Source organism: Esox lucius, chromosome 7 (assembly GCF_011004845.1).
Source record: "Esox lucius isolate fEsoLuc1 chromosome 7, fEsoLuc1.pri, whole genome shotgun sequence".
Lineage (NCBI taxonomy): Eukaryota > Metazoa > Chordata > Actinopteri > Esociformes > Esocidae > Esox > Esox lucius.
The window spans coordinates 40,159,895-40,186,354 of record NC_047575.1 but is presented as its reverse complement, the minus strand read 5'-3'; the positions used below and the strand labels follow the sequence as shown (position 1 = coordinate 40,186,354).

Below are 26,460 nucleotides of genomic sequence, written 5' to 3'. Positions count from 1 at the left end.
GGAATCGAGCTGTCGGGGTCAGGGGTTCTGTAGAAGGCTTCAGCGTTGTCATCTCAGGCATCACACAGCCAGTCCTCAGCCTTGGGTTCTTCAATCACCGCTTGGTTGTAATCTTGAGACTGCTTGATAGTCACAGGCAGTATGTAAGGCGGGGCTTTAGGGTCTTGCGTCAGTTGAACAGTCCGCAGTCGTAGTCACAATCTAACCCACTGACATTTCCCGGAAATAGGTCCAATCTAACAGAGTCATACTCTTTCAGCCCATTGACAATTTTAAACAGTACATCTACCGTATTATGTGGGCCTTGTTTTGGCCCCAAATAAAACACTTTTTGAAAGGTGCCTCATAATCTGGCATTAAAAACCATTTGATCACTCACACCAGCCTTAAACTCTTAGCCTTCAGGTAATTAATAAAATGCCGCTTCTGGTTGCTCTGGTTTGAAGATGTATCCACCGATCCGGCCATCTTCCAATTGCCATTCCTGTGCCAACATATCCTGGTGTAGTTGATGGATTCGGGTTAAACTCTGCACGGTTTCTTCGGGCTGGCATGTTGATTGCATCTCTGCGGTCCATTTGTAATTTTTTACCAAATTGCTGAGCTGCGTTTAAGTTGTTAGCTTTCAACGGTGTTTCAACCAAAACATTGATCGCCGCACAATCCTCCATGTTTTGTATTCTGTAGTTAAGTTCACTCAGGCAAGACTGAATGACCATCACCGATGTCTGCGTGGTTTGAATACACAGACCACGCCAATCATCCCATATAACATGAAAGGTTAACAACCACCAGTTGTAGGCCATCTATTGTAGCACTTGTCAGAAGATAAAATCCCAGGGTTATAGATTTGCCGAAAACCATTTGTTAAACACCAAACACCTTACAGCTGACACAACACTTATTTATTGCCTGGGAATTTAACATTCCGGAAACCAAAGGCCCATCTGTTAATAAACCAACATAACCCACCTGTTATAACGCTAGCCTGGTTTGCTTATCACGCGTTGTAAAACATAAAATATGGACACATCAATATAATCATAAAAGATAAAGTCACCGGACATGCATACCTCACTCCTGAAGTCCTGCCCGAACACGTCATACAGGAAGTCCCACCCTAACACACGTACAAACCAGATGTCCCGCCCACCTGTCACATCAATCTGGAAGTCCCACCCTCCAGGGCAATAAATCACCATTCCGACACATTATAACCTGCATTTACTACTGATACAACCTCCTACAGTTCCTGCTTGCTCTTGGTGCCTTTTGCCTTCTGGTTTGTTTCCAGGAAAAAAAGTCCAGGCAGGTCAGGTGATTGACAGGTGCTTTTTCAACAGTCACATCATTGGCAGCCATACATGCCCGTTCCATAACACTTCCTCCACCACGCTTCACAGAAGATGTGCTATAAAACTTCTCCCACCATGCTTCACAGAAGTGTTTATTTGTATTTTTTATTTAAAAAACCTCTGCATCATGCCTACTCCAGATTTCGCTGATATTGCTACACTTGTTCTGGCCCTTGGGCCATTTTGCATGTTTTTTTATTACGTGTTTTGTATACGCATTTCTGTATTATTCAATGTAATTTCTCATCTAAAAATGTGATTGGATTGCAATGAATCTTTGAATGTATTATTATTTACAAACTAATTTGAGGGCAATGTTCAGAAAGCATTTTGTTAATATTTGGAAATGCCGTATTGATTCATTGAATCTCCTAAACAGATTACAAAAGATAGCTCCATGATCCATGCCCTATTTACTGTCAGTGATGCTTGAAAAGCGTAATCTGCAAATGTGTCTCACAATGAGTCTCGTTGGTAATAACCATTTATTTCTTACCAGATAGAAAGTCAGAAGTACATTAGGGCTCAGAATTAAAAAGCCGCTGCTGTATGGCAAACTTGGCTCACCAACTCAGCTGAATATACATGCAGATATGTTTGCTCAACTTTGTTGAGATCTACGGTATTTGTGGCAAGTGTGAATATGAACATCAACAATATTTCTGTGCTATTGTTTTGGAATTTCATTATAATGGTCTTATTAATGTGGCCTCGTCAGGAAATTAACCTCTAGAGATAGCAGTATATGTCATCAGTCTCTCCAGATACTCAAATTCTGCCCAATAAAAGTGTGGTGTAGAGAGAGAAGTGTCCAAACCTACGTATGATCTGGTATGTTCAGGACCCAACAACAAAATGAACAATGCAAAGGACACTCTTCCAGGTAAAATTGAGTGTTGTTTGTATTCTGTTTTAATCATTAATAATGTCATTATTTTATTTACATACACTACCCATATTTCATCATCGAACTCTAACAGTTCAGTATAGGAAGGTTTCTCCTTTACTTTATGTTCAAATATTTGGGAAGATTTTTTATTTAGTTTTCATGACACTAATGTTTTTTGCACACCAAAATGTGCATGAATTGGGTACCATGCCAACGGCATTTTACAAGCTGTAATGTTCAACAACGGTTATGAACATTTCAAATGCTACGTTTCTATTGATCATCGCATTCATTCAGTGAATAGTGTAAAGGTTTATCCCAAAATGTAAAATGAATAATTTGCAAATATATCATTCTATAAATGATATTGCTTCATACACACCAGAATGTGATTTATTTGTAATACTGTACTAACTCCACCCAATTTACTGTTCTCTAGCTAGGTGCTGACGCAACAAGGTTTGGGGTTTTCCTGCTATAAAAATACCAACGGAAATTAAACAAAATACCAAGCAGGAAGGTTTAGACTGTCATGCAATCAAAATACAAACAACACTGGTAAAAAGAGAGCTGTCAGTGTGGTTGGACTAGCCATACACATTTAGTGTTATGTTTTAAATAGACCACTTGATAACATTTGGATGAAAGCTAAATGTTCATACCCTGTGAACAATAGCCCTGTTTTGCTGTTGTTAATGACAACCCTGTTCAACTCCTCCCAGGAGATAGTGTTTGTGCTGCATGGACTGAATGTGACACAGAGAAACAGAAACATCTACTTCGTGTTTATTCTTATCATATATCTCTTCACCATTTTTATTAATCTAACATTGATCCTCACAATATTTCTGGAAAATATGTTGCAAACTCCAATGTATTTATTCCTCTGTAATCTGTGTATTAATGGTATCATTGGTGCTTCATCTTTCTACCCAAAGATACTTTATGACATTTCATTTGACTCTCATGTGATAACATACATTGGGTGCTTGACCCAGATATGTTTCATCTACTTCTATGTTTACTGTGAATTTACCAACTTAACAGTGATGGCTTATGACCGATATGTTGCCATCTGTAAGCCACTCCACTACCACTGTATTATGACTATTAGAAAAGTGTGGACACTGATTCTTCTAACATGGCTTTTTTCATTGCTAGAAGTTACTATTGGAATAGTGCTAACAGCTAGGTTACCCCTCTGTGGTGTTGACATTGATAAACTCTACTGCTCAAACTGGGCTGTGGTGAAGCTGTCTTGCATTGACATCACTCTGAACAACCTCTACGGTTTCATTTTCACATCAACTCAAGTCTCACAAACAATACTTATCCTGGTATCATATGTGAACATCATCAAAGCATCTTTGCGTTCTCAGGCAGGAAGGAAGAAGTTCATGCAAACCTGTGTACCTCATCTGATCACACTGATTAACTTCACCATATCTCTTGTCTTTGATGTGATGTTCGCTCGATATGGCAGCAACACCAGTCTGTTGGCCCTGAGGAATATCATGGCTGTGGAGTTTCTAGTTGTTCCTCCTCTGTTAAACCCTATCATATATGGGATGAATCTCAGTCAGATTCGGAATAGAGTAAGAAAGATGTTCAATTGTAAAGTTTCTGCTGTAAGCTAAATTTTTTGTTGTTTGGTGTAAATGTGATTTGGAAGAGATGTACATATACTGATGGGGTCAATGGGTCGCAGACACTTAGCAGTTGAATTGAATATCAAAGATATGCAAATACTAAACATATGTACTTAATTTTTACTTTATAAACATGTCCCAATTTTTGGGGGATTTTTATTCAGTACAACAATAGATTATTTCAGCTGTAAATCTCTGTTTTGTTAAACCTCCATAGTTTTTGATCAATGTTTTAACTCAAAAATATAATAACTTTACAGAGACATTTATGAATGTCTCAGAATTTATTGTTAGAAATTATAGTTAGATCAACTTAACTAGCAGTGCAGATACAGTATGTATAACTGGTAATTAATGTGCACCTCAATTACAGTAATTTGTTAAAATCTATGATAGGAAAATGTCTAGCTGAGTTTCGTTACAGTAATAATACACTCATAAAATATTTTTGATTAACAAAAATAAATAAATTATTAAACCATGTGATGGCTAATAGTTTTAACAAATTATATGTGAAACCATAACAAACAATGCTTGAAATGTCAAAGTTGTTTGAGTGGCTTTCTGTATCACTATATTTGCTGGAGATAATCAGAATAAAAGACCAATACAGCAGATTTTACTTATAGTATAGGGCTGTTCTATTAGTACAAAAAACTGAAATATTATGGGCAAAATGAACAAATAAAAACAGAACAATAAAGGAATACCCCAACTTATCCCACTAGACTTGGTACCCTTTCCAAGATCAATACCCCAAAAGTGTTCACCACCTTTCCCCCACACCTCCCAGACCATCTTGTCTCGTTCCCTTTTGGTGCAAGGGATCTTGTATCAAGATTAGATCCATTAATTAACCTGCCTGCAAGGTTATATTTCTATAGAATCATAAAAAGGTAGGGCCTGAAACAAGAGAGATAGTATAGTAAAAGCAAGATCCACTGTCAAGAAATCTGTCATCAAATCCGGTGGCTACTTTGAAGAATGAAGGCCTTTTAAATTGTTAAACACATGTGTGTTATTTGATAGTTTTGATGGTTACACTATTATTTTACAATGTGGAAAATAGTAAAAACATAGAACAATCCCTGAGTGAGGTTTGTGTGGGCTATATGTGAGAGAATTCTTATCTAGGCTGGAATAAAATGATGTACTACACACAATGAGTACCATGCGTGTCATGAAGTATGTCAGTAGACCATCCACCATCAGATGGTTTGGAGAATTTTTTTTATATTCCGTGCGTATCAACTCATCCGTGAAACATATGGAGGTATTGCTATGGCTTGGGCAGGAATGGCTGCAACTTTGTTTTCATTTACTGTACAATGAGGATCTCTGAATGGTCTGGTAGAAACTCACTAATTAGAACTCTAAGGCAGGTAAGACAGATTTTCTTTCACACAATAACAGTTTATTATATTATATTTGCAAATAGAGACAGAGAGAGACTAACTCCAGAACAGTGAAAGTCTGTCTGATGTACAGTTAAAAAAAAATAAACATGTTTATATGGTCTAAACCAGTTTGGTTTATTCCTCTTGTCAGTTTCATTCTCCTCCGCAAGTTTCCAAATACCTCCAGACTTCCAACTGTCCACCGATGTCTTGTCCCTTTCCAAATTACAGCACCATCAACATATCTTGTATTCTTCCTACTTGTCTAAAAACAGGCTCGGTACCTATCTAATCGGTCCAATACTAAGCTAGTAGTTCTCAACTCCCCTATACTGTTGTAGAATTAATCAATACATCAGCTCAATACATTGTCACGTCCTGGCTCTGCGCTGGGCTGGGGCCATAAGCCAGGACCGGACAGAAGGTGGTGCCTCCAAGCACCACTACTCAGTTTGGTCTCCCCAATTCGAGGCAGGTGTAGATCGTTGCCTCCAATTGGGGACCCTATTTATGTTCTGTGTGTGGCCACACCTGGTGTGGTTCATTTTTGTTTTGTTTTGTACTGAACGCCCTACGTCACTGGTTGCTGCTTTTGTTTTTGATTAAACCATGGATTACCACCACCCTTTCGTCTCTGCGCCTGTGTCCTACCACCACCGTGACAATGATGCAGCAGGATACGGACCAAAACATTTCCCGGTTGCTACCAAAGAATTCTTCTGGGCCAACAAATATTAAGTTATTGAGTGGCCAAAACAATCCTGATCTGAAGACAAGACTGAAGCAAAAGGCCCAAAGCAAACATGAACTGAAGATGGTTCAGGGCATAAGAAGGACATCCCACCCTGCCCCTGGTGAAGCCTATGGATTACAGACTTCAGGAAATGATTGCATGCAAGTGATATGCGACTGTTATGACCCAGCAGCTTGTCTAGGGAACAAGAGGTTGCAACATAAAACACCCCCCGCCCCACCCCAACCTAGTGTGTTTAGAAAATGACCGCCTACGTGTAGAATGTAGACCCCCGGGGCGTCTTCCCTATTCCCTGTCCCCAAAAATACAATCGAAAAGGGCCAATAACCAAAAAATAATAGCAATGCTTACAAAAATAAACAAAGAAAATATCTACCAGAGCTACATAAGGACAAAGAGACAACTGAATTCTGATGTGTCAACACCAAAACTTTCTCTTCAGGATACTTCCAGGGCTATATTCACAGAGTGTGGCGCGGGAAGGAACTGGCAGTCAGCGGTAGTGCATTGCCTGATGGGCAAGTTGAAATGGCAGTGGGATGCACCAATCCTGTCGATCCTAATGTGAATAAGATGAGGAGAGCTGAACATAGAACACAAACAACAACTCAAGGACACACACCAATGTGTGGGGACGTAACAGTGAACGAGCACAAAGCTGATTTACTTTGTTATACATAATGTCAGTCAGTGCAAATATGGTTGGTACCCTAAAACGTGTGGAGATTTCTATATACTTTGCCCGGATTAAATACAAGTCAGTACACAACCTACGCAACAACCTCAGGGTTTTCTACAAACAGAAAATAGATTTCTTATGGAGTTCAGTGAATTTCAGAAGTCCTATAGTGAAAAATGTTGCTCAATGTCAACACAATGTGTTGCTTAACAATGGGACCTGAAGAATGTTGTAGAAATCCCATAAAAGTGAACAGGGGACAAAAAAATGAACTGTGCATCAGTTAGGAATGTATGAAGTTATATATTGCAACAGTCTGCTAATTATGAAGTTCGGACAGTATTTATAGCATAAGTGGTGTAAAAAAAACATCAATAACATCTCAGAAGTATGAAGAACATCTAGTTAGAGGTGCTAATATTCCTTTACTAACTGCATTGTGGGTTACATCAATAATGAGTAACTATGAGAAAGATTTAAAGTGTGGCTGCAAGCATGCTACATAAAAAATTAGAATGGCACAGATTTCAGCTAACTATTGCAATGTTTGGAGAGCGTGGAGGGAATTATGATCAGCTGCAAATACCAGGAAATGTTGGCACAAAATCTTCAGGTGTCCGTTATAAAGCTGAAAAAGATAAAGTTCACCTTTCAGCATGACTACGACCCAAAGCTCACATCCAAATCCACAAAAACATGGTTTCACCAGAAGAAGATTAATGTTTTGGAATGGCTCAGCTAGAGTCCAGACCTGAATTCAATTGAACATCTGTTGGGTGATCTGAAGAGGGCTATGCACAGCAGATTTGGAGCGCTTTTGCAAAGAAGAGTAGGCAAATATTGTCACGTCAAATGTGCCATGCTAAGAGACTGTTATGGAAATTCTTGAACTAATGTACATTTGAGAAGTCTGCTTTTCTATTACCTGGTATGTAAGTCTTTGGTTGTGACACACGTCTGCATAATATCAGAGGTACTCTGACCATCAGTTCATCTGCCTAGACCAATAAAGGTATCTGTCCTTTGTTCCTTAGGAATGTAGGAGAGGGGGACCTGGTATTTGCCTAGGGGGCATCATTGACTGGTATCAGCAGATTATAGGGTTGCTCGTAAATCTGTACATCTGTAAAACTCATTAGAGCTTCTATTGTCTGTCCAGATGCTGTAAGTCCTCTTCAGAGTAAAATAGTCTATCCATGTGGGGAAGGACAGCCTGCACCTTGTGTGAAACCTAGGTAGTAATAGAACAAAGGGAATGTGTTCTGTTGAGTTAGGACAGCTGTGCAGTTTGAGGGGGAAAAATAAAAAATAAACTCACAAAGATTTCAGTTTGTTCTTCAATTGAATTGTTCAAAGTATAGGTACCATTAAAGGTGGAAAAAGTTCTGACATGATTTATCTTTGTCTCGTTCTTTTATTTCAGAAGAACCTGGCATTTAAACAGGGTTGTGCAGACCTATTATATCCATTGCACAGTGAAAACAATAATGGGCCCAAACGAAGCCTTGAGGAACACCAAAACATACGATTGATTTGTCAGAGGACATGCCATGCACACACACAAACATATTGTCACGTTTGAGAGGCAGGACACGAGGTGCAGAGCTGCAGAACATCTTTATAATGTTTTTTCAGAAACAAAACTACAAAAGGAGAGTATTACCGTGGACTGGAGGGCAGCAAACACAAAGCTAACTCCAAACAATGACATTTTAAAGCTAACTTTAAAAGCAGAACTACAGCAACTTAAATAGGATCCCCAATCAGAGGCAATAGGGAGCAGCTGCCTGTGATTGGGGATAATGAAACATAACCGCAGAAATGCCAAGGGGCAATATGAAACAATATAACTGTTTTGTTATATTTTTCTATTATTTATTTAAATAGTTTTGATTTGTAATTGTTTTGGATGATCATTCCTTATAAGTAATATTTTTTTTAAATGAAGGGAAAAAATACCTTCCTGTCACGGTTGACAGTTGATTATACAGAGTTGACAGTACTTATTAAGGCCTAAATGTGCAAAGAATAAATGCATATTTTATTTTGGGTTCTTTCTTAGAATATTGGAATTGGAACCAAGATTTGTTAAGAACTGGATTTGATAAGCAGAATCGGGATTGGCATCAGAAATGATATAATTGAAATGATACCCAACCCTAATGTGGACACCTCACATAATCTTCATATCACATGTCGCTAAGGGAGTTCAGATACTCTGATTCTACTCCATAAAAGGGAGGTGCTGAGAGTGGAAGATTGTCTTACCCAGGCGTGATCTTGTCTGGTCAGGTGTTAATCTGCTCCAACCTTCAGTACAGAGAAAATACCAAACAAGAACAATCATCACCTTCAAGGAAAACCTTTCTGATCAATGTCTGGATCGTTAAAAAAAGGAACATGAGTTAATATCTTCAAGGGGAACTGACTTTTACTTTTTGGTGTGATTGCTTGATTTGTATTTTTTTCATCATCTAACATTCTTATTTTAAATGTTTCTCCCTATATGTATGTTCTTCACTAATGTTTCATTTACAGTGGTTTTAAAGTATAGATATGTTGAAAACTGTGCATGGTGCGTTGTACTGTGTGTAGGTGGATGTTAAAGCAGGGTTGTTTTGGATTGTCCTTCTATGAATATGATCTCATGGATCTGAATACAAACTACACAGTTTGAAAAAGAACTATCAATTTTGTGTAGTGGACAGAGCCCCAGTGTGGTTGGTGGTTACTGAGGAGGCATCATATTATTTTAAATATATAAAGCAATAATTTGTGTCTGCTGTTAATGACAACCCTGTTTAATTCCTCCCAGGAGATAGTGTTTGTGCTGCATGGATTAACATTTACGCAGACAAATGGACACATCTACTTTGTATTTATTCTTCTGCTATATCTCTTCACCATTTTTATTAATTTAACATTGGTTTTTGCTATTGCTCTGGAGAAAATGTTGCATGACCCAATGTATTTATTCCTCTGTAATCTGTGTTTTAATGGTGTAATTGGTGCTTCATCTTTCTACCCAAAAATACTTTTTGACATTTTATTTGACTCTCATGTGATAACATACATTGGGTGCTTGACCCAGGTATTTGTAATCTACTCCTATATTTACTGTGAATGTACTAACCTGACTGTAATGGCTTATGACAGATATGTTGCCATCTGTAAGCCACTCCACTACCACTCTATTATGACTACTAACAACATGTGGACACTGATTTTTCTAACATGGCTTTTCTCATGGCTGGAATGTGGCATCGGTATGGGACTGTTAGTTAGGTTACCCCTCTGTAATATCAATATCGATAAACTATATTGCTCCAACTGGGCAGTGGTGAAGCTCTCATGCATTGATACAACTCTGAACAACATATATGGCTTTATTCAAATATTTTTTCACGTTTCTCAATTTACATTTATTGTTATTTCCTATTTGAATATCATCCGTGCATGTTTGCATTCCCGAGCACATAGGAGTAAATTCACGCAGACCTGTCTGCCTCATCTGATTATACTGAGTAACTTCCTCATATCTCTTCTCTTTGATGTGATGTACGCTCGCTATGGCAGCAACACCAGTCTGTTGGCCCTGAGGAATATCATGGCTGTGGAGTTTCTAGTTGTTCCTCCTCTGGTAAATCCAATTGTATACGGAATGAACCTCAGTCAGATTCGGAACAGAGTTGGTCAGATGTTCAACCGTAAAGTTGCTGTTTGAAAATAAATATATTGTTGCTATGCACTTGTGTGTATCGTGTTTGTCAATTTGACATAAATCTGTGTTCTGGAACTTGAACAATAACAAGTAAAAATTGCAGCTCTGTCTTAATTTAAACATTATTCTTTCAAGTATGAATATCAAGATTTTTTTTTTCTTTTGGGCCTTTTTAGTTTTCATATTTATTTGTCATGGCATTAACTTCCATGACATTTTTGGAATTAATGACTTCAGCGTTTGGGTTCATGAAATCATCGTGTTACCTTGCCTGTCACGTCAAATTAGCTGATTAGTTAGTTGAACAAGGAGGAAACCATACACCAACTATTTAAACAATACACCACTCCGTGAGTGAAACATTCCTCCCGTAAAAACACCATTAAAATGTTTTGTGAATTGTACCACAGTAGACCTGCTGTTGGTTCGGACCAGACGGGATAACCTTCATTGCCCTCGCGCATCGACAAACCTTGAGCGCACAACACCCGGTTGCCGGTTAGGTACTCACCACTGCTGACCGGGAGCACCCTACAAGCCTTGTTGTTTCAGAGATGCTCTGACCCAGTCGTCTGGCCATAATAATTTGGCCCTTGTCAAAGTTGCTCAGGGTTTTACTCCAGCCAATTTCTCCTGCATCCAACATGTTAACAATGAGAGGTGATTGTTCACTTACCATCTAATCTACCTAGACCTTGACTGGTGTACAGTGGGGAAAACAAGTATTTGATAATCCGCCAATTTTGCAGGTTTTCCCACTTACAAAGCATGTAAAAGTCTGTCATTTTTATCATAGGTACTCTTCAACTGTGAGTGATGGAATCTAAAACAAATATCCAGAATAAAACCATAGTCCATCCATCCATCCATCTTCTACCGCTTATCCGGGGCCGGGTCGCGGGGGCAGCAGTCTAAGCAGGGATGCCCAGACTTCCCTCTCCCCAGACACTTCCTCTAGCTCTTCCGGGGGGACACCGAGGCGTTCCCAGGCCAGCCGGGAGACATAGTCCCTCCAGCGTGTCCTAGGTCTTCCCCGGGGTCTCCTCCCGGTGGGATGGGACCGGAACACCTTCCCAGGAAGGCGTTCCGGAGGCATCCGAAAAAGATGCCCAAGCCACCTCAGCTGACCCCTCTCGATGTGGAGGAGCAACGGCTCTACTCTGAGCTCCTCCCGGGTGACCGAGCTTCTCACCCTATCTCTAAGGGATCGCCCAGCCACCCTGCGGAGAAAACTCATTTCGGCCGCCTGTATCCGGGATCTTGTCCTTTCGGTCATGACCCAAAGCTCATGACCATAGGTGAGAGTAGGAACGTAGATTGACTGGTAAATCGAGAGCTTCGCCTTGCGGCTCAGCTCTTTCTTCACCACGACAGACCGATACATTGACTGCATTACTGCAGAAGCTGCACCGATCCGTCTGTCAATCTCCCGTTCCATCCTTCCCTCACTCGTGAACAAGACCCCTAGATACTTAAACTCCTCCACTTGAGGCAGGCACTCTCCACCAACCTGAAGTGGGCAAGCCACCCTTTTCCGACTGAGGACCATGGCCTCGGATTTGGAGGTACTGATTTTCATCCCCACCGCTTCACACTCGGCTGCAAACCGTCCCAGAGCATGCTGAAGGTCCTGGCTTGAAGGGGCCAACACGACAACATCATCCGTAAAGAGCAGAGACGAAATCGTGTGGTCCCCAAACCTGACACCCTCCGGCCCCTGGCTGCGCCTAGAAATTCTGTCCATAAAAATTACAAACAGAACCGGTGACAAAGGGCAGCCCTGCCGGAGTCCAACATGCACTGGGAACAAGTCTGACTTACTGCCGGCAATGCGGACCAAGCTCCTGCTTCGGTTGTATAGGGACCTGACAGCCCTTAGCAAAGGACCCAGGACCCCATATTCCCCAAGCACCCTCCACAAGATGCTGCGAGGGACACAGTCGAATGCCTTCTCCAAATCCACAAAACACATGTGGATTGGTTGGGCAAACTCCCATGAACCCTCCAACACCCTGTAGAGGGTATAGAGCTGGTCCAGTGTTCCACGGCCCGGACGAAAACCACACTGTTCCTCCTGAATCCGAGGTTCTACTATCGGCCGTATTCTCCTCTCCAGAACCCTGGCATAGACTTTCCCGGGGAGGCTGAGAAGTGTGATCCCCCTATAGTTGGAACACACCCTCCGGTCCCCCTTCTTAAAAAGAGGGACCACCACCCCGGTCTGCCATCCCAGAGGCACTGTCCCCGACCGCCACGCGATGTTGCACAGGCGTGTCAACCAAGACAGCCCCACAACATCCAGAGACTTGAGGTACTCAGGGCGGATCTCATCCACCCCCGGTGCCTTGCCACCGAGGAGTTTCTTGACCACCTCTGTGACTTCAGCCCGGGTGATGGACGAGTCCACCACTGAGCCCTCATCCTCTGCTTCCTCAATAGAAGACATGTCAGCGGGATTGAGGAGATCCTCGAAGTACTCCTTCCACCGCCCGACGACATCCTCAGTTGAGGTCAACAGCTGCCCACCTCTACTGTAAACAGCGTTGGTAGGGCACTGTTTCCCTCTCCTGAGGCGCCGGATGGTTTGCCAGAATCTCTTCGAGGCCAGCCGATAGTCCTTCTCCATGGCCTCAACGAACTCCTCCCAGGCCCGAGTTTTTGCCTCCACAACCACCCGGGCTGCAGCCCGCTTGGCCTGTCGGTACCCGTCAGCTGCCTCAGGAGTCCCACAAGCCAACCAGGCCTGATAGGACTCCTTCTTCAGCTTGACGGCATCCCTTAATTCCGGTGTCCACCACCGGGTTCGGGGATTGCCGCCTCGACAGGCACCGGAGACCTTACGGCCACAGCTCCGAGCGGCCGCTTCGACAATGGCGGTGGAGAACATGGTCCACTCGGACTCAATATCTCCAACCTCCCTCGGGATCCAGTCGAAGCTCTGCCGGAGGTGGGAGTTAAAGATCTCTCTGACAGGAGACTCGGCCAGACGTTCCCAGCAGACCCTTACAGTACGCTTGGGCCTGCCGAGTCTGTCCAGCTTCCTCCCCCGCCATCGGATCCAACTCACCACCAGGTGGTGATCAGTTGACAGCTCCGCCCCTCTCTTCACCCGAGTGTCCAAGACATACGGCCGCAGGTCAGATGAGACGACAACAAAGTCGATCATCGACCTGCGGCCTAGGGTGTCCTGGTGCCACGTGCACTGATGGACACCCTTATGCTTGAACATGGTGTTCGTTATGGACAAACTGTGACTAGCACAGAAGTCCAATAACTGAACACCACTCGGGTTCAGATCAGGGGGGCCGTTCCTCCCAATCACGCCCCTCCAGGTGTCACTGTCGTTGCCCACGTGGGCGTTGAAGTCCCCCAGTAGAACAAAGTCGGAGCACTTTCAAGCTCCCCTCCCAGAGACTCCAAGAAGGTCGGGTACTCTGCACTGCGGTTCGGCCCGTAGGCACAAACAACAGTGAGAGACCTATCCCCGACCCGTAGGCGCAGGGAAACGACCCTCTCGTTCACCGGGGTAAACTCCAACACATGGCGGCAGAGCTGGGGAGCTATAAGCAAACCCACACCAGCCCGCCGCCTCTCACCATGGGCAACTCCAGAGTGGTGAAGAGTCCATCCTCTCTCAAGGAGTGTGGTTCCAGAGCCCAAGCCGTGCGTAGAGGTGATCCCGACTACCTCTAATCGGAACCTCTCAACCTCACGCACTAACTCAGGCTCCTTCCCCGCCAGCGAGGTGACATTCCACGTCCCTAGAGCCAGTTTCTGTGTCCAGAGATCGGGTTGTCTAGGCCCCTGCCTTCGACTGCCGCCCGATCCTCTTTGCACCGGCCCCTTATGGTCCCTCCTGTGGGTGGTGAGCCCACGGGAGGGCGGCCCCACGTCACCCGTTCGGGCTGAGCCCGGCCGGGCCCCATGGGGGAAGGCCCGGCCACCAGGCGCTCGCATTCGAGCCCCAACCCCGGGCCTGGCTCCGGGGTGGGGCCCCGGCTGCGCCATACCGGGCGACGTCACGGTACTCAAAATACCGTAAAACCATAGTATGATTTTTAATTAAATTATTTGCATTTTATTGCATGACATAACTATTTGATACATCTGAAAAGCAGAACTTAATATTTGGTACAGAAACCTTTGTTTGCAGTTACAGAGATCATAAGTTTCCTGTAGTTCTTGACCAGGCTAAACTTTTGTCTCATCAGACCACATAACCTCCCATTCCTCCTCAGGATCATCCAGATGGTCATTGGCAAACTTCAGACGGACCTGGACATGCGCTGGCTTGAGCAGAGGGACCTTGCGTGAGCTGCAGGATTTTCATCCATGCTAATAGACTGCTACCCAAAAAGACTGCATGCTGTAATAAAATCAAAAGCTGTTTAAACTAAGTATTAGTTTAAGGGTGTGCACACTTATGCAACCAGGTTATTGTGAGTTTTTTATTCTTCCCCCTCAAAGATTTCAATTTGTTTTTCAACTGAATTGTTCACGTTATAGGTCACATTAAAGGTGGAATAAGTTCTGACATGATTTGTCTTTGTCTCATTCTTTTACATCAGAAGAACCTGGCATTTTAACAGGATTGTGTAGACTTTTTATATCCACTGTACATACAAGATTTTAATGAACATTCAACAATTTATTTAGGCTAATCATAATACATTCAACATGTCACACATTACTGTTTTTCAATAGGAGATTGAAAAACAGTCACCAATCACCAATTACCAATTCAACAAATGTATTACACAGTTATTGTAATATTAGGAGAGCAAAATAAAATTGCATACACATCCTATCATCTCTCTGAATTTTCTCTTGGTGGCTTTTGTATGGTGACTGTTGAACAATGGAGATGGAGCTACTGCCACCCCTTCATATATTTTTAGCTATATTGATGTCACAGCTGTGTATACAGATGGTCAGTGCTACGTCAGCGCAAAGAATCACATCAGCAACTGACGATGGACAGCTCTGCTCCTACAGTAGATGTCGACAGGACTCAGCAGTAAAACTATATGAAGATTTTATATGATAGCGACGTAGTCAAGAGCAAAAATCACTAATATCAGTTGGGTGAGAAAATCACCAAAATCACAACTGTTTGAATCAAGGAAAACTCACATTACCTGACTGAAAAGGCCAAAGCATCGCTTGTCAGTTTTCTAACTTCAGATGTTCAAAGATGGAACTTGGATAGTAGAGTAATACTTTTTATTCTTGGATTGAGGCTGGTTTTCTAACTGTACCTCTAATACTAAAAACCTTTACGTATAGTGGGGAGAACAAGTATTTTATACACTGCCGATTTTGCAGGTTTTCCCACTTACAAAGCATGTAGAAGTTTATAATTTTTATCATAGGTACTTCAAATGTGAGTGACTGAATCTAAAACAAAAATCCAGAAAATCTGATATGATTTTTATGTAATTAATTTGCATTTTATTGCATGACATAAGTATTTGATACATCAGAAAAGCAGAACTTAATATTTGGTACAGAAACATTTGCAATTACAGAGATCATACGTTTCCTGTAGTTCTTGACATGGTTTGCACACACTGCAGCAGGGATTTTGGCCCACTCCTTCATACAGACCTTCTCTAGATCCTTGGAGATATGTCTCTGGGCAATACGGACTTTCAGCTCCCTCCAAAGATTTTCTATTGGTTTCAGGTCTGGAGACTGGCTAGGCCACTCCAGGACCTTGAGATGCTTCTTACGGAGCCACTCCTTAGCACTCCTTTGTCCTGGCTGTGTGTTTCGGGTTGTTGTCATGCTGGAAAACCCAGCTATGACACATCTTCAATGCTCTTACTGAGGGAAGGAGGTTGTTGGCCAAAATCTCGCAATACATGGCCCCATCCATCCTCCCCTCAATACGGTGCAATCGTCATGTCCCCTTTGCAGAAGAGCATCCCCAAAGAATGATGTTTCCACCTCCATGCTTCACAGTTGGGATGGTGTTCTTGGGGTTGTACTCATCCTCCTTCTTTCTCCAAACACGGCGAGTGGAGTTTAGACCAAAAAGCTCTATTTTGTCTAATCAGACCACATGACCTCCCATTCCTCCTCTTGATCATCCAGATGGTCATTGGCAAACTTCAGACGGGCCTGGACATGCGCTGGCTTGAGCAGGGGGACCTTGCGTGCGCTGCAGGATTTTAATCCATGACGGCGTAGTGTGTTAATAATGGTTTTCTTTGAGACTGTGGTCCGAGCTCTCTTCAGGTCATTGACCAGGTCCTGCCATGTAGTTCTGGGCTTCCTCATTGTAAGTAAGAAAACCTGCAAATTCGGCAGTGTATCAAATACTTGTTCTCCCCACTGTATTTGTTATTTTATCCATTTATTGCTACATGATTCTAGGCTTGATGACCTTGAGTATTCTATTCTGGCACAGTGATTCCTGTATAATGTATCATTTAGTACAGTAAAACAGAATCATTTTAATCAAACCATCAGCAAATTTAAAATGATGTATAAACACGAACAAGTAATGCCATTCCAAGATTTTTCCACATTGAGAGTTATAACAGCAATGTGGGAGTATATTATATTTCATATAATTTTCATACAGCACTCCCACTTTAGAGGGGGCAGTGTGTCATTACTCCATGCAGCTCACGTTGCTATGACGTTCAAGTCCTCTGATGCGACCCAATAAAAGTGTGGTTCAGATGGTGGAAAAGTGTCATACTCAGGTACGATCTGGCCTGGTCAGGAGAAGGTAATCTACTATGTCCGTCACTATGGAGACCATACAGAATAAGAACTGTGATCAACTTTAAGGTGAACAGGATTTATTTTCTTATATGTTGTTCAAAAACCGTAATCGTGAGTGATTATCTTCAAGAAGAACTTTCATTTAGGACTTTGAAATGAAAATTTGATTGCTTATTTACTTATTTAAGCTCAATATATTCTAGCTTCCTGCCTAACTTTGTTTTTCAAAATAATATTAGGTGGATTCTAAAGCAGATTTATTTTGGGTTGTCCTTTAATCAAAATCATGTTCAAACCTCATTACACTGATTAAAGAAGAGCTGTCAGTGTTGTAAAGCTGGCAGGGTTGCTGTTCAGACCACAAATACTGTTAGAATGTCTTTAAATTTGGATGAACTGTAAACACTAATGACATCTCAGTTCAACTCCTCTCTGGAGATAGTGTTTGTGCTGCATGGACTGAACTTGACGCAGACAAGCAGACACATCTATTTTGTATTTATTCTCATCCTGTACCTCTTCACCATTTTTATTAATTCAACACTGATCTTAACTATTGTTCTAGAGAAAATGTTACGTGACCCAATGTATTTATTCCTCTGTAATCTGTGTATTAATGGGATCATTGGTGCTTCATCTTTCTACCCAAAGATACTTTATGACATTTCATTTGACTCTCATGTGATAACATACATTGGGTGCTTGACACAGATATTAGTCATCTACTTCTATGTTTATTGTGAATTTACCAACTTAACAGTGATGGCTTATGACAGATATGTTGCCATCTGTAAGCCACTCCACTACCACTGTATTATGACTATTAGAAAAGTGTGGACACTGATTCTTCTAACATGGCTTTTCTCATTGCTAGAAGTCACCATTGGGATAGTACCAACAGTTAGGTTACCTCTCTGTGGTGTTGACATTGATAAACTCTACTGCTCAAACTGGGCAGTTGTGCAGCTCTCATGTGTTGACACGACTGGGAACAACATCTCTGGTTTTATTTTCATATGTTCTCATTTCTTCCAAGCATTGCTTATTCTGATTTCCTATGTTAACATCATCAAAGCATCTTTACGTTCCCGGGCAGATAGGAGGAAGTTCATGCAGACCTGTCTGCCTCATCTGATCACCCTGGCTAACTTCTTTACATCCATATTCTTTGACTTGATTTATGCTCGTTATGGCAGCAACACCAGTCTGTTGGCCCTGAGGAATATCATGTCTGTGGAGTTCCTAGTTGTTCCTCCTCTGGTAAATCCTATCATATATGGGATGAAACTCACTCAGATTCAAAATCGTGTTCGACGAATGTTTTACATTATAGTTGCTGTAGTTAGATTAAGGTAATGCAGCTAGGCATTTCTGTGTATCAACGTGTGCTTTGACAATTTCTAAATATTAAAATCATGAAGTTTTATCCTTTGGTTTTGTCAGATTTTTCTGTCTTGTTTATTACTATGGCAGATTATAATTTTTTTTATAACAAATATAGTTTTTTACATAATGGAATCATAATTTTCACAATGAAAATACATTTGTTTGTCAGTAAATTGAACCACCTGCCAAGAAACAGTACACAAAATGAATAACACAATCAATTATGCAGAAATATTTCTGAATGTTTTAAGAGAGAAACCACATGATCATTTTAATTCCAAAATATATTATTCAACTGAATTGTTTTAAAACTGTTTTGTGTATGTATAGTGCTCAACATAATTATTGCTACCTCAGGTACATTAAGCAAAAAAAAAAAAACATTGAAAATCATCAAAAATATTTTATGATAAATTTAATGAAAAGAAAGATGTAGAGAGAGTAACTACTACAATTACTAGCAAATATGTACAAAAAGGCTGAAAGAAATTGCCACTGTAGTTTAACTGGTTGAGCTTACACTCACATCAAACACTTTAGTGAAACATAAAAAAAATGTATTAAATCTTTTTTATTCAAAAATTTGTCACAATTATTGGTACCTATATAAAATCATATTAACTACATCTAAATTATATTCGGTAACACTTTTTTTAAAGGCCAATTGTGTAACACATAATACAGCATTATACATGTACTCATAATGCAATATAATACAGTAATAATGCAGTATGAGCATAATTATAGACACTCGTAAAGACTTGTGAAGGCTCATGATTTTGTAGAAAAATACTCATTTATAATTATAATGACCTATAATGTACATAAGTATAGTGAGTCACAATTACTGGTAAATCTTTTTCTCAAGGATCATACAGCATTACAATTACCACACTGTGATTCATCTAAAAGATGGGTCAATGAGCTGCAAATCACTATTAGTGCACAATTATTTTCATGGTGTGTAATAGCATACTTAAAAACCACTATAAAGTAATCTTTGATTGCTTTAGGTAAATTTATGAAATGTCTAATCACACAAACATAGTACACAAATTACCATTTATAAAGACTGAATAGGCATTCATAACTGCAGAAAGGATACCCTATTATAAAGTGACAAACCAATGACCATTTCTGAATGAGTTACAAAACATGTATCTTTAATTAAATGACAGAATTATGGACTTTATTATCAAGTTATCAAAATAAATGTTTTCAATGGGTGATAGGTCTGGACTGCGGGCCAGTTTAGCACCTGGACTCTATTACTACACATCCATGCTGTGGTAATACGTGCAGAATGTGGTTTCTCAGAATGTGGACCTCAGTCCATCTTAAATGAGCTCAGGCCCAGAGAAGGCAGAGGTGGTTCTGGACCTTGTTTATGTATGGTTTCTTCTTTGCGTGGTAGAGTTTAACTTGCATAGGTGTTCCAACGACATGCTGTGTTCACAGAAAAGGGTTTTCAGAAGTGTTCCTGGCCCATGTAGTGATTTCCACTGCAGTGATTCAATGCCTGAAGGGCCCGAAGATCATGGCCATCCAATATTGGTTTTCGGCTTTGTCCCTTGCATACAGAGATTTCTCAGGATTTCCTGAATCTTTTAATGATATTGTTTACCACAAATGATGAGATCCCCAAACTATTCATCCTTTATAAATGGCTATTGTTGTATCACTTTATAATAAGGTATCATTTCAGCAGTTGTAGCCCATTTGTAAATGGTTATTGGTGTGTCACTTGATAATAAGGTATCTTTTCAACCTCTCACCCCAAACGGTCCTTGTCCAATACTACCATAGCAACTGGTCACTTTTGAAGAAGGTCCACCAAACCTCCGTCATTAAGGCTCAAACTGGTAAAAACGGTATGCCTTCGCTATGGCACCTGCTGAAAATCTGACAACAGGTACACAAAATGTTTAGAGGGGGGAGTCATTTACTGTGACTTCCCTTGAGTTGTGAAATTCCTTAGTCAAAATGTATATATAATTATTAATTTGTCAAAAATATTACGTAATGCTGACGTTATACTTCTTTGTGCTAATCTAATCAAATGTGACCATTAATATGACTTAATTGCTACTACTATGTTAACTAGATAGCTAGCTATTATTAGCTTGTTTTGTCGAGGCACTCATGGGCTTAACCTTAACAGGTGACTTTCTGCTGAAGTAAATAGGATTATGTTGACTGATAAAAAAGTTCAGTAATAGCTATATGAACAGAACTTACCAAGCAGTTCAAGAGCGTGACTGGTCCACAAGTCTGTGCTGGTCGCATTTGAGTTCATGGGGTTTCTCATTCTTTGAGATATCTGTATGCTTGTTGCAATTACTGTGTCCCCTTCCTTGTTTATCTGAATATTGTGCATATAGCAATGCTTTGATCTGATTTGATCTGGAGGTATTAGTCCAAAAATAATCTATCTAAGCACAGCTTGACTGGCGTAGCAACCGTAACTAAAATGGCTGGGGTTTTTGCGAAAGGTCAATTATGACTCGTACATACATTGTACATTATTATAAAACATCTGTCATAGGGTTCTAACAAAATTTGTAATTTGTTGAAGAATAAAATATGTTTTTGAAAACCCTGTAATGGCAATTCTAAACCATATATGCTACAATCATGGCAATCATATAATGCTACATGAGTTTCTGAGACCTTTACGTGGTCAATGAGTCATCTGTGAAAAAGTTTGACAATTTAAACTTGTGTATTACCTGCACCCATGTATTAACCTCTGTGGTTGAAAATCCATGTATAAGCCATGTTTTATAAACGGAAAAGTATGGTAACTAAAAATGACCATTGATGTGATAGTTATGGTAAACTTTAAAGTTTCATAATAACAAAGATTGAGGTGTCACTAATAATTATTTAATATCATAATTGAGACGAAGTGAAGCAACCAAAGCAAGGCATTCTAAATACTTAATTGTTAACTAAACTTCGCTGAGTTCTTTGTAATTTGCGACCTTATTATTGAACAATATTATTTTGCTACTGTATTTAAACCATTTTACAATGGTCTCATTGAGGTTTCATTCGAAAAGTGACTTCAAAGAGAGCAGTGAGTCAGCATTCATGTCATGAATGCTGTAGTGGTGGAGAGGAGGAACCAGGCACAGGCAGAGTGGCAGTCGATGTTCGCAGAATAATAGAAAATAAACACAGCACACAAACCAAAACGAAACGAAAAACACTCACCACTGACAGGCAACATACAGCGACAGGGAACAATAAGCGACAAGTGAGGGGAGCAGAGGAGAAACATTTAAACACATACTAATAACTTAATTGGGACCTGGTACGAGTGACAATTGGAGACGAGACAAATGAAGGAGTCCGGGGTGAGTTCATGAACAATGGGAATCCGGGAAAAGCGAGAGATGACGGAGCTGTCCGTCACCTCACCACCACAATTCATGTCACATGTTGCTATAACAGCTCAGATACTCAGATTCTACCCAATAAAAGAGTGGGTCAGGGAGTGGAGAGGTGTCAAACCCAGATATGATTTGGTCTGGTCCGGAAGATGTAGTTCAATCTGTCCATCAGTACAAAGGCCATACTTAAAAAGGACAATTTGATCACTTTTAAGCAAACCTGCTTATTCACTCTTTTTCATATTCTGCTTTGATCGTCAACCAAAAGAATCAGAAATGTTTTATTTTCAAATGGATATCAGATTTGGGATTTTTAGGCAACTTGGACTGATCATCTGACTCATTCCGTTAATCATCTTGGATGATGCCTTAATTTACAGTGGGGAGAAAGAGTATTTGATACACTGCCGAATTTGCAGGTTTTCCTACATACAAAGCATGTAGAGGTCTGTTATTTTTATCATAGTTACACTTCAACTGTGAGAGACGGAAAAAAAATCCAGAAAATCACATTTCTATATAATTAATTTGCATTTTATTGCATGAGATAAGTTTTTGATTAACTGCACCTGTTTGAACTCGTTACCTATATTAAAGACACCTGTCCACACACTCAATCAAACAGACTCCAACCTCTCCACAATGACCAAGACCAGAGAGCTGTGTAACGACATCAGGGATACAATTGTAGACATGCACATGGCTGGGATGGGCTACAGGACAATAGGCAAGCAGCTTGGTGGGAAGGCAACAACTGTTGGTGTAATTATTAGAAATGGAAGAAGTTCAAGATGACGGTCAGTGTCCCTCGGTCTGGGGCTCCATGCAAGATCTCATCTCATGGGACATCAATGATCATGAGAAAGGTGAGGGATCAGCCCAGAACTACACGGCAGGACCTGGTCAATGACCTGAATAGAGCTGAGACCACAGTCTCAAAGAAAACCATTAATAATACACTACGCCGTCATGGATTAAAATCCTGCAGCGCACACAAGGTCCCCCTGCTCAAGCCAGCGGATGTCCAGGCCCGTCTGAATTTGCCATGATCCTCTGGATGATCCAGAGGACGAATGTGAGGTCATGTGTCTGATTAGACAAAATCGAGTCCACCTCGCTGTATTTGGAGGAAGAAGAAGGATGAGTACAAACCCTAAGAACACCATCCCAACTGTGAAGCATGGAGGTGGAAACATCATTCTTTGGGGATGCTTTTCTGCAAAGGGGACAGGAACGACTACACCGTATTGAGGGGAGGATGGATGGGGCCATGTATTGCGAGATCTTGGCCAACAACCTCCTTCCCTCAGTAAGAGCATTGAAGATGTGTCGTGGCTGGGGTCCGAAACACACAGCCAGGGCAAGGAGTGGCTCCGTAAGAAGCATCGCAAGGTCCTGGAGTGGCCTAGCCAGTCACCAGACCTGAACCCCAATAGAAAATCATTGGAGGGAGCTTGATTGATTTCCTGCTGTTGGGCCTTGAGGTCCCTGGTCCAAACCTGCGGAGTACCTGGTTTGGGGGTATGTTGCTGTCCCTATCCTTGTCCATCTGGTCATACTTCTGACCTAGTCTAAATATAAATAGACTCTGGATTTAGCCCAGAAAAATTTATTAATTATTCAAATTGAACTCTTAATATCTCACCCGGCCCAGCCAGAAGAGGACTGGTCACCCCTCTGAGCCTGGGTCCTCTCTAGGTTTCTTCCTAATATTCGGCCTTCTTAGGGAGTTTTTCATAGCCACTGAAATTCAACACTACTGTTGTTGCTCCTTGAGGTTTAAGGCTGGGTGTCTCGGTAAAAGCACTTTGTGACAACTGCTGTTGTAAGAAGGGCTTTATAAATACATTTGATTGATTGATTGAAAGTCCATATTGCCCAGCGACAGCCCCAAAACCTGAAGGATCTGGAGAAGGTCTGTATGGAGGAGTGGGCCAAAATCCCTGCTGCTGTGTGTGCAAAGATTGTCAAGAACTACAGGAAATGTATGATCTTTGAAATTGCAAACAAAGGTTTCTGTACTAAATATTAAGTTCTGCTTTTCCGATGTATCAAATACTTATGTCATGCAATAAAATGCAAATTAATTATTTACAAATCATACAAGTTGAATCTCACAGTTGAAGAGTACCTATGATAAAAATTACAGACTTCTACATGCTTTGAAAGTGGGTAAACCTGCAAAATCGGCAGTGTATCAAATACTTGTTCTCCCCACTGTAGTCAACATGGAGAACTAATATCCATATGGTTACACCAAAGTCATATTATTGACAACTGGATTTAATTAATTTGGGTTTGTAATACAAACAGGATAGACCAGTGAACCCCATGTCATTCCAAGATGGAAGAAGAGCTGGTACTCTCAAATTGTACATCTTACTTTTGGACTGACAAAATAATGAAGGTAAACATGTGGACATCATATCAGATATAGACCCAGGTTATCTATTAATCAGGTCACCAATCTATGGCAGTATGCCAATGTGTGCAAACAGGGGAAATGGAGAGAACCCATGCAGTTGATCGCTTGCAAGCAAAATGGGAGATGGGAAACAGTTGCAAACACAGCAGCTTGCAACAAATAGCCAAAGAAACTCACAAAGACCATGTAGGAATGGAGGTGACTCAGGTACCTCTATATCTGTCTGATGTAAGATACTGGGAGAGCCTGCCCAGCTAAACATGCACCATGGACTGGTGACAGAAAACACTCCAGCAGAATTGAAAATCAGCCGTTGCCAGCTACAATAGTCATTTCCAAAAGTAACAATGTCTACACTGTATTTCTGATCAATTTGATGAAACAAGCTGTTAAAACAAGAAACCAGGCAAGCCTAGTTTTGCTTGCCCACAATTAAAAGTGATGAATGTAGTTGTCCTCCCTGGAAAAGAGTCTGTCTTTAACCACTGTGGTTAAAGAGTTGGTATAGCATTTCAAAATTAGATCTTTTTGTCATGCATTAACATTACACCAAATTTGAATAATTAGCTAGACAGCATTAAGCATTGTGTTAAACTGACTAACGTTTCTTACTAAGTTTACCTCCACCTCAATTACTGACATAATCAACTTTTTGATGATATTCTAATTATATGACCAGCACTTGTATGGAATGAACCTCAGTCATGAACCTCAGATTCAGAATAGAGTAAGAAAGATGTTCAACTGTAAAGTTGCTTTTCTACAGTAAATGCATTGTTACTATGTACTTATGCATATTAACTTGTGTTTTCGGGTTTGCCTATTTTACATAAAGCTCTGGCTCACAGTTAAAACATTTTATTAATTGAAATATCAACTTCATGAGGTTTTGCCTTTTAGCCTTCGTCCGAATAATTTGTCATGGAATTAATGTGCCTTACTTCACCTCAATTACTTGATATTATTGGCTTAGATTACGTGTTTGGCTTCATTAAATCATATTGTTACCTTGACCAATTCAGTGAAATCTTCTCTAGGGGATAGGTGAGTTGAGCCACCAGAAGCGTGGGAAACCTTCACTACCTAGCCTTTTCCTTGCTAGCATATGGTCACTGGTTAACAAAATGGACGAAATACAACTGAGAATCATCTCACAAAAATGTATTATGGATTGCAGCGTCATTATTTTCTCAGAAACATGGCTTAACAACAACATAGCCGACAACATAAAAGAGCTGGAATGGCACAATGTCTTCAGACAGATCGGACCGAAGCCGACTCCGGTAAGAACAGAGGTGGGCTGTGCATTTACGTAAACAAAACATGGTTTACAAACAATAACATAACCGGTCACTGCTCAACCAATCTGGTGTACCTGATGATCAGATGCAGGCCTTTTTACTTGCCTCTGGAATTTACATCTATTGTTGTTACAGCAGTCTACATACCCCCGGACGCTAATGCTAAACTAGCAATGAAAGGACTGTAGGCTGCCATTAGCAAACAGCACCCGGATGGTGTTTTTGTGATTGTGGGGGATTTCAACCATTCAATTCTGTAAAAATTTTTTTCCCAAATTCCACCAACATGTCTCTTGCCCCACCAGAAGAGACAATACATTAGACCATGTGTACACAAACATTCAGGCTTACAAAGCCTTTCCTCTCCCCCACATGGGACAGTCAGACCATCTTTCACTGTTTTTACTTCCCAAGTATTTACCCTTCATTAAACATGTGAAACCATCAGTGAGGACATTCAAAGTGTGGCCAGAAAGGTCAGACTCACTTCTACAGCACCAGTTTCAACACAGACTTTGTTTGACACTCAAGCCACCCTTGACTCCCATTCATTATGCTTCCACCATTCTGGATTACATCAACATCTGCATAAACAATGTCAACACCCTACAAAATGGAACCGTTGAGGATGGCTGCCGTTTTTCGTGCTCCCAACCAACTTTGCGGATCTATTGTTTTATTGTTGTTACTATTTTTGTGTAATTTTGTTGCATTTGCCACCGCGTTATTAACATATGACAGACAATGACTATTGGACATCAGAACTGCACTAGA

General features: G+C 40.9%; 3 protein-coding genes across 3 annotated transcripts; all 3 read left to right on the top strand.

The window, feature by feature from the left end:
• Positions 1 to 2,939: 2,939 nt before the first annotated feature.
• On the top strand, positions 2,940 to 3,881 carry LOC105008648 (olfactory receptor 4S1-like). Its single transcript, XM_029121214.2, has one exon. It carries the CDS (start codon positions 2,940 to 2,942, stop codon positions 3,879 to 3,881), a length of 942 nt encoding a protein of 313 aa, XP_028977047.2.
• A 5,630-nt stretch (positions 3,882 to 9,511) lies between these two features.
• On the top strand, positions 9,512 to 10,447 carry LOC105008329 (olfactory receptor 8I2-like). Its single transcript, XM_029121216.1, has one exon. It carries the CDS (start codon positions 9,512 to 9,514, stop codon positions 10,445 to 10,447), a length of 936 nt encoding a protein of 311 aa, XP_028977049.1.
• Positions 10,448 to 17,587: 7,140 nt separating this feature from the next.
• On the top strand, positions 17,588 to 18,535 carry LOC105008371 (olfactory receptor 4S1-like). The gene has a single exon (XM_029121217.1). It carries the CDS (start codon positions 17,588 to 17,590, stop codon positions 18,533 to 18,535), a length of 948 nt encoding a protein of 315 aa, XP_028977050.1.
• The last annotated feature ends 7,925 nt before the right edge of the window (positions 18,536 to 26,460 follow it).

Coding starts and splice junctions, on each gene's coding strand:
- LOC105008648 (XM_029121214.2), top strand. CDS start 2,940: ATGACAACCCTGTTCAACTCCTCCCAGGAGATAGTGTTTGTGCTGCAT.
- LOC105008329 (XM_029121216.1), top strand. CDS start 9,512: ATGACAACCCTGTTTAATTCCTCCCAGGAGATAGTGTTTGTGCTGCAT.
- LOC105008371 (XM_029121217.1), top strand. CDS start 17,588: ATGACATCTCAGTTCAACTCCTCTCTGGAGATAGTGTTTGTGCTGCAT.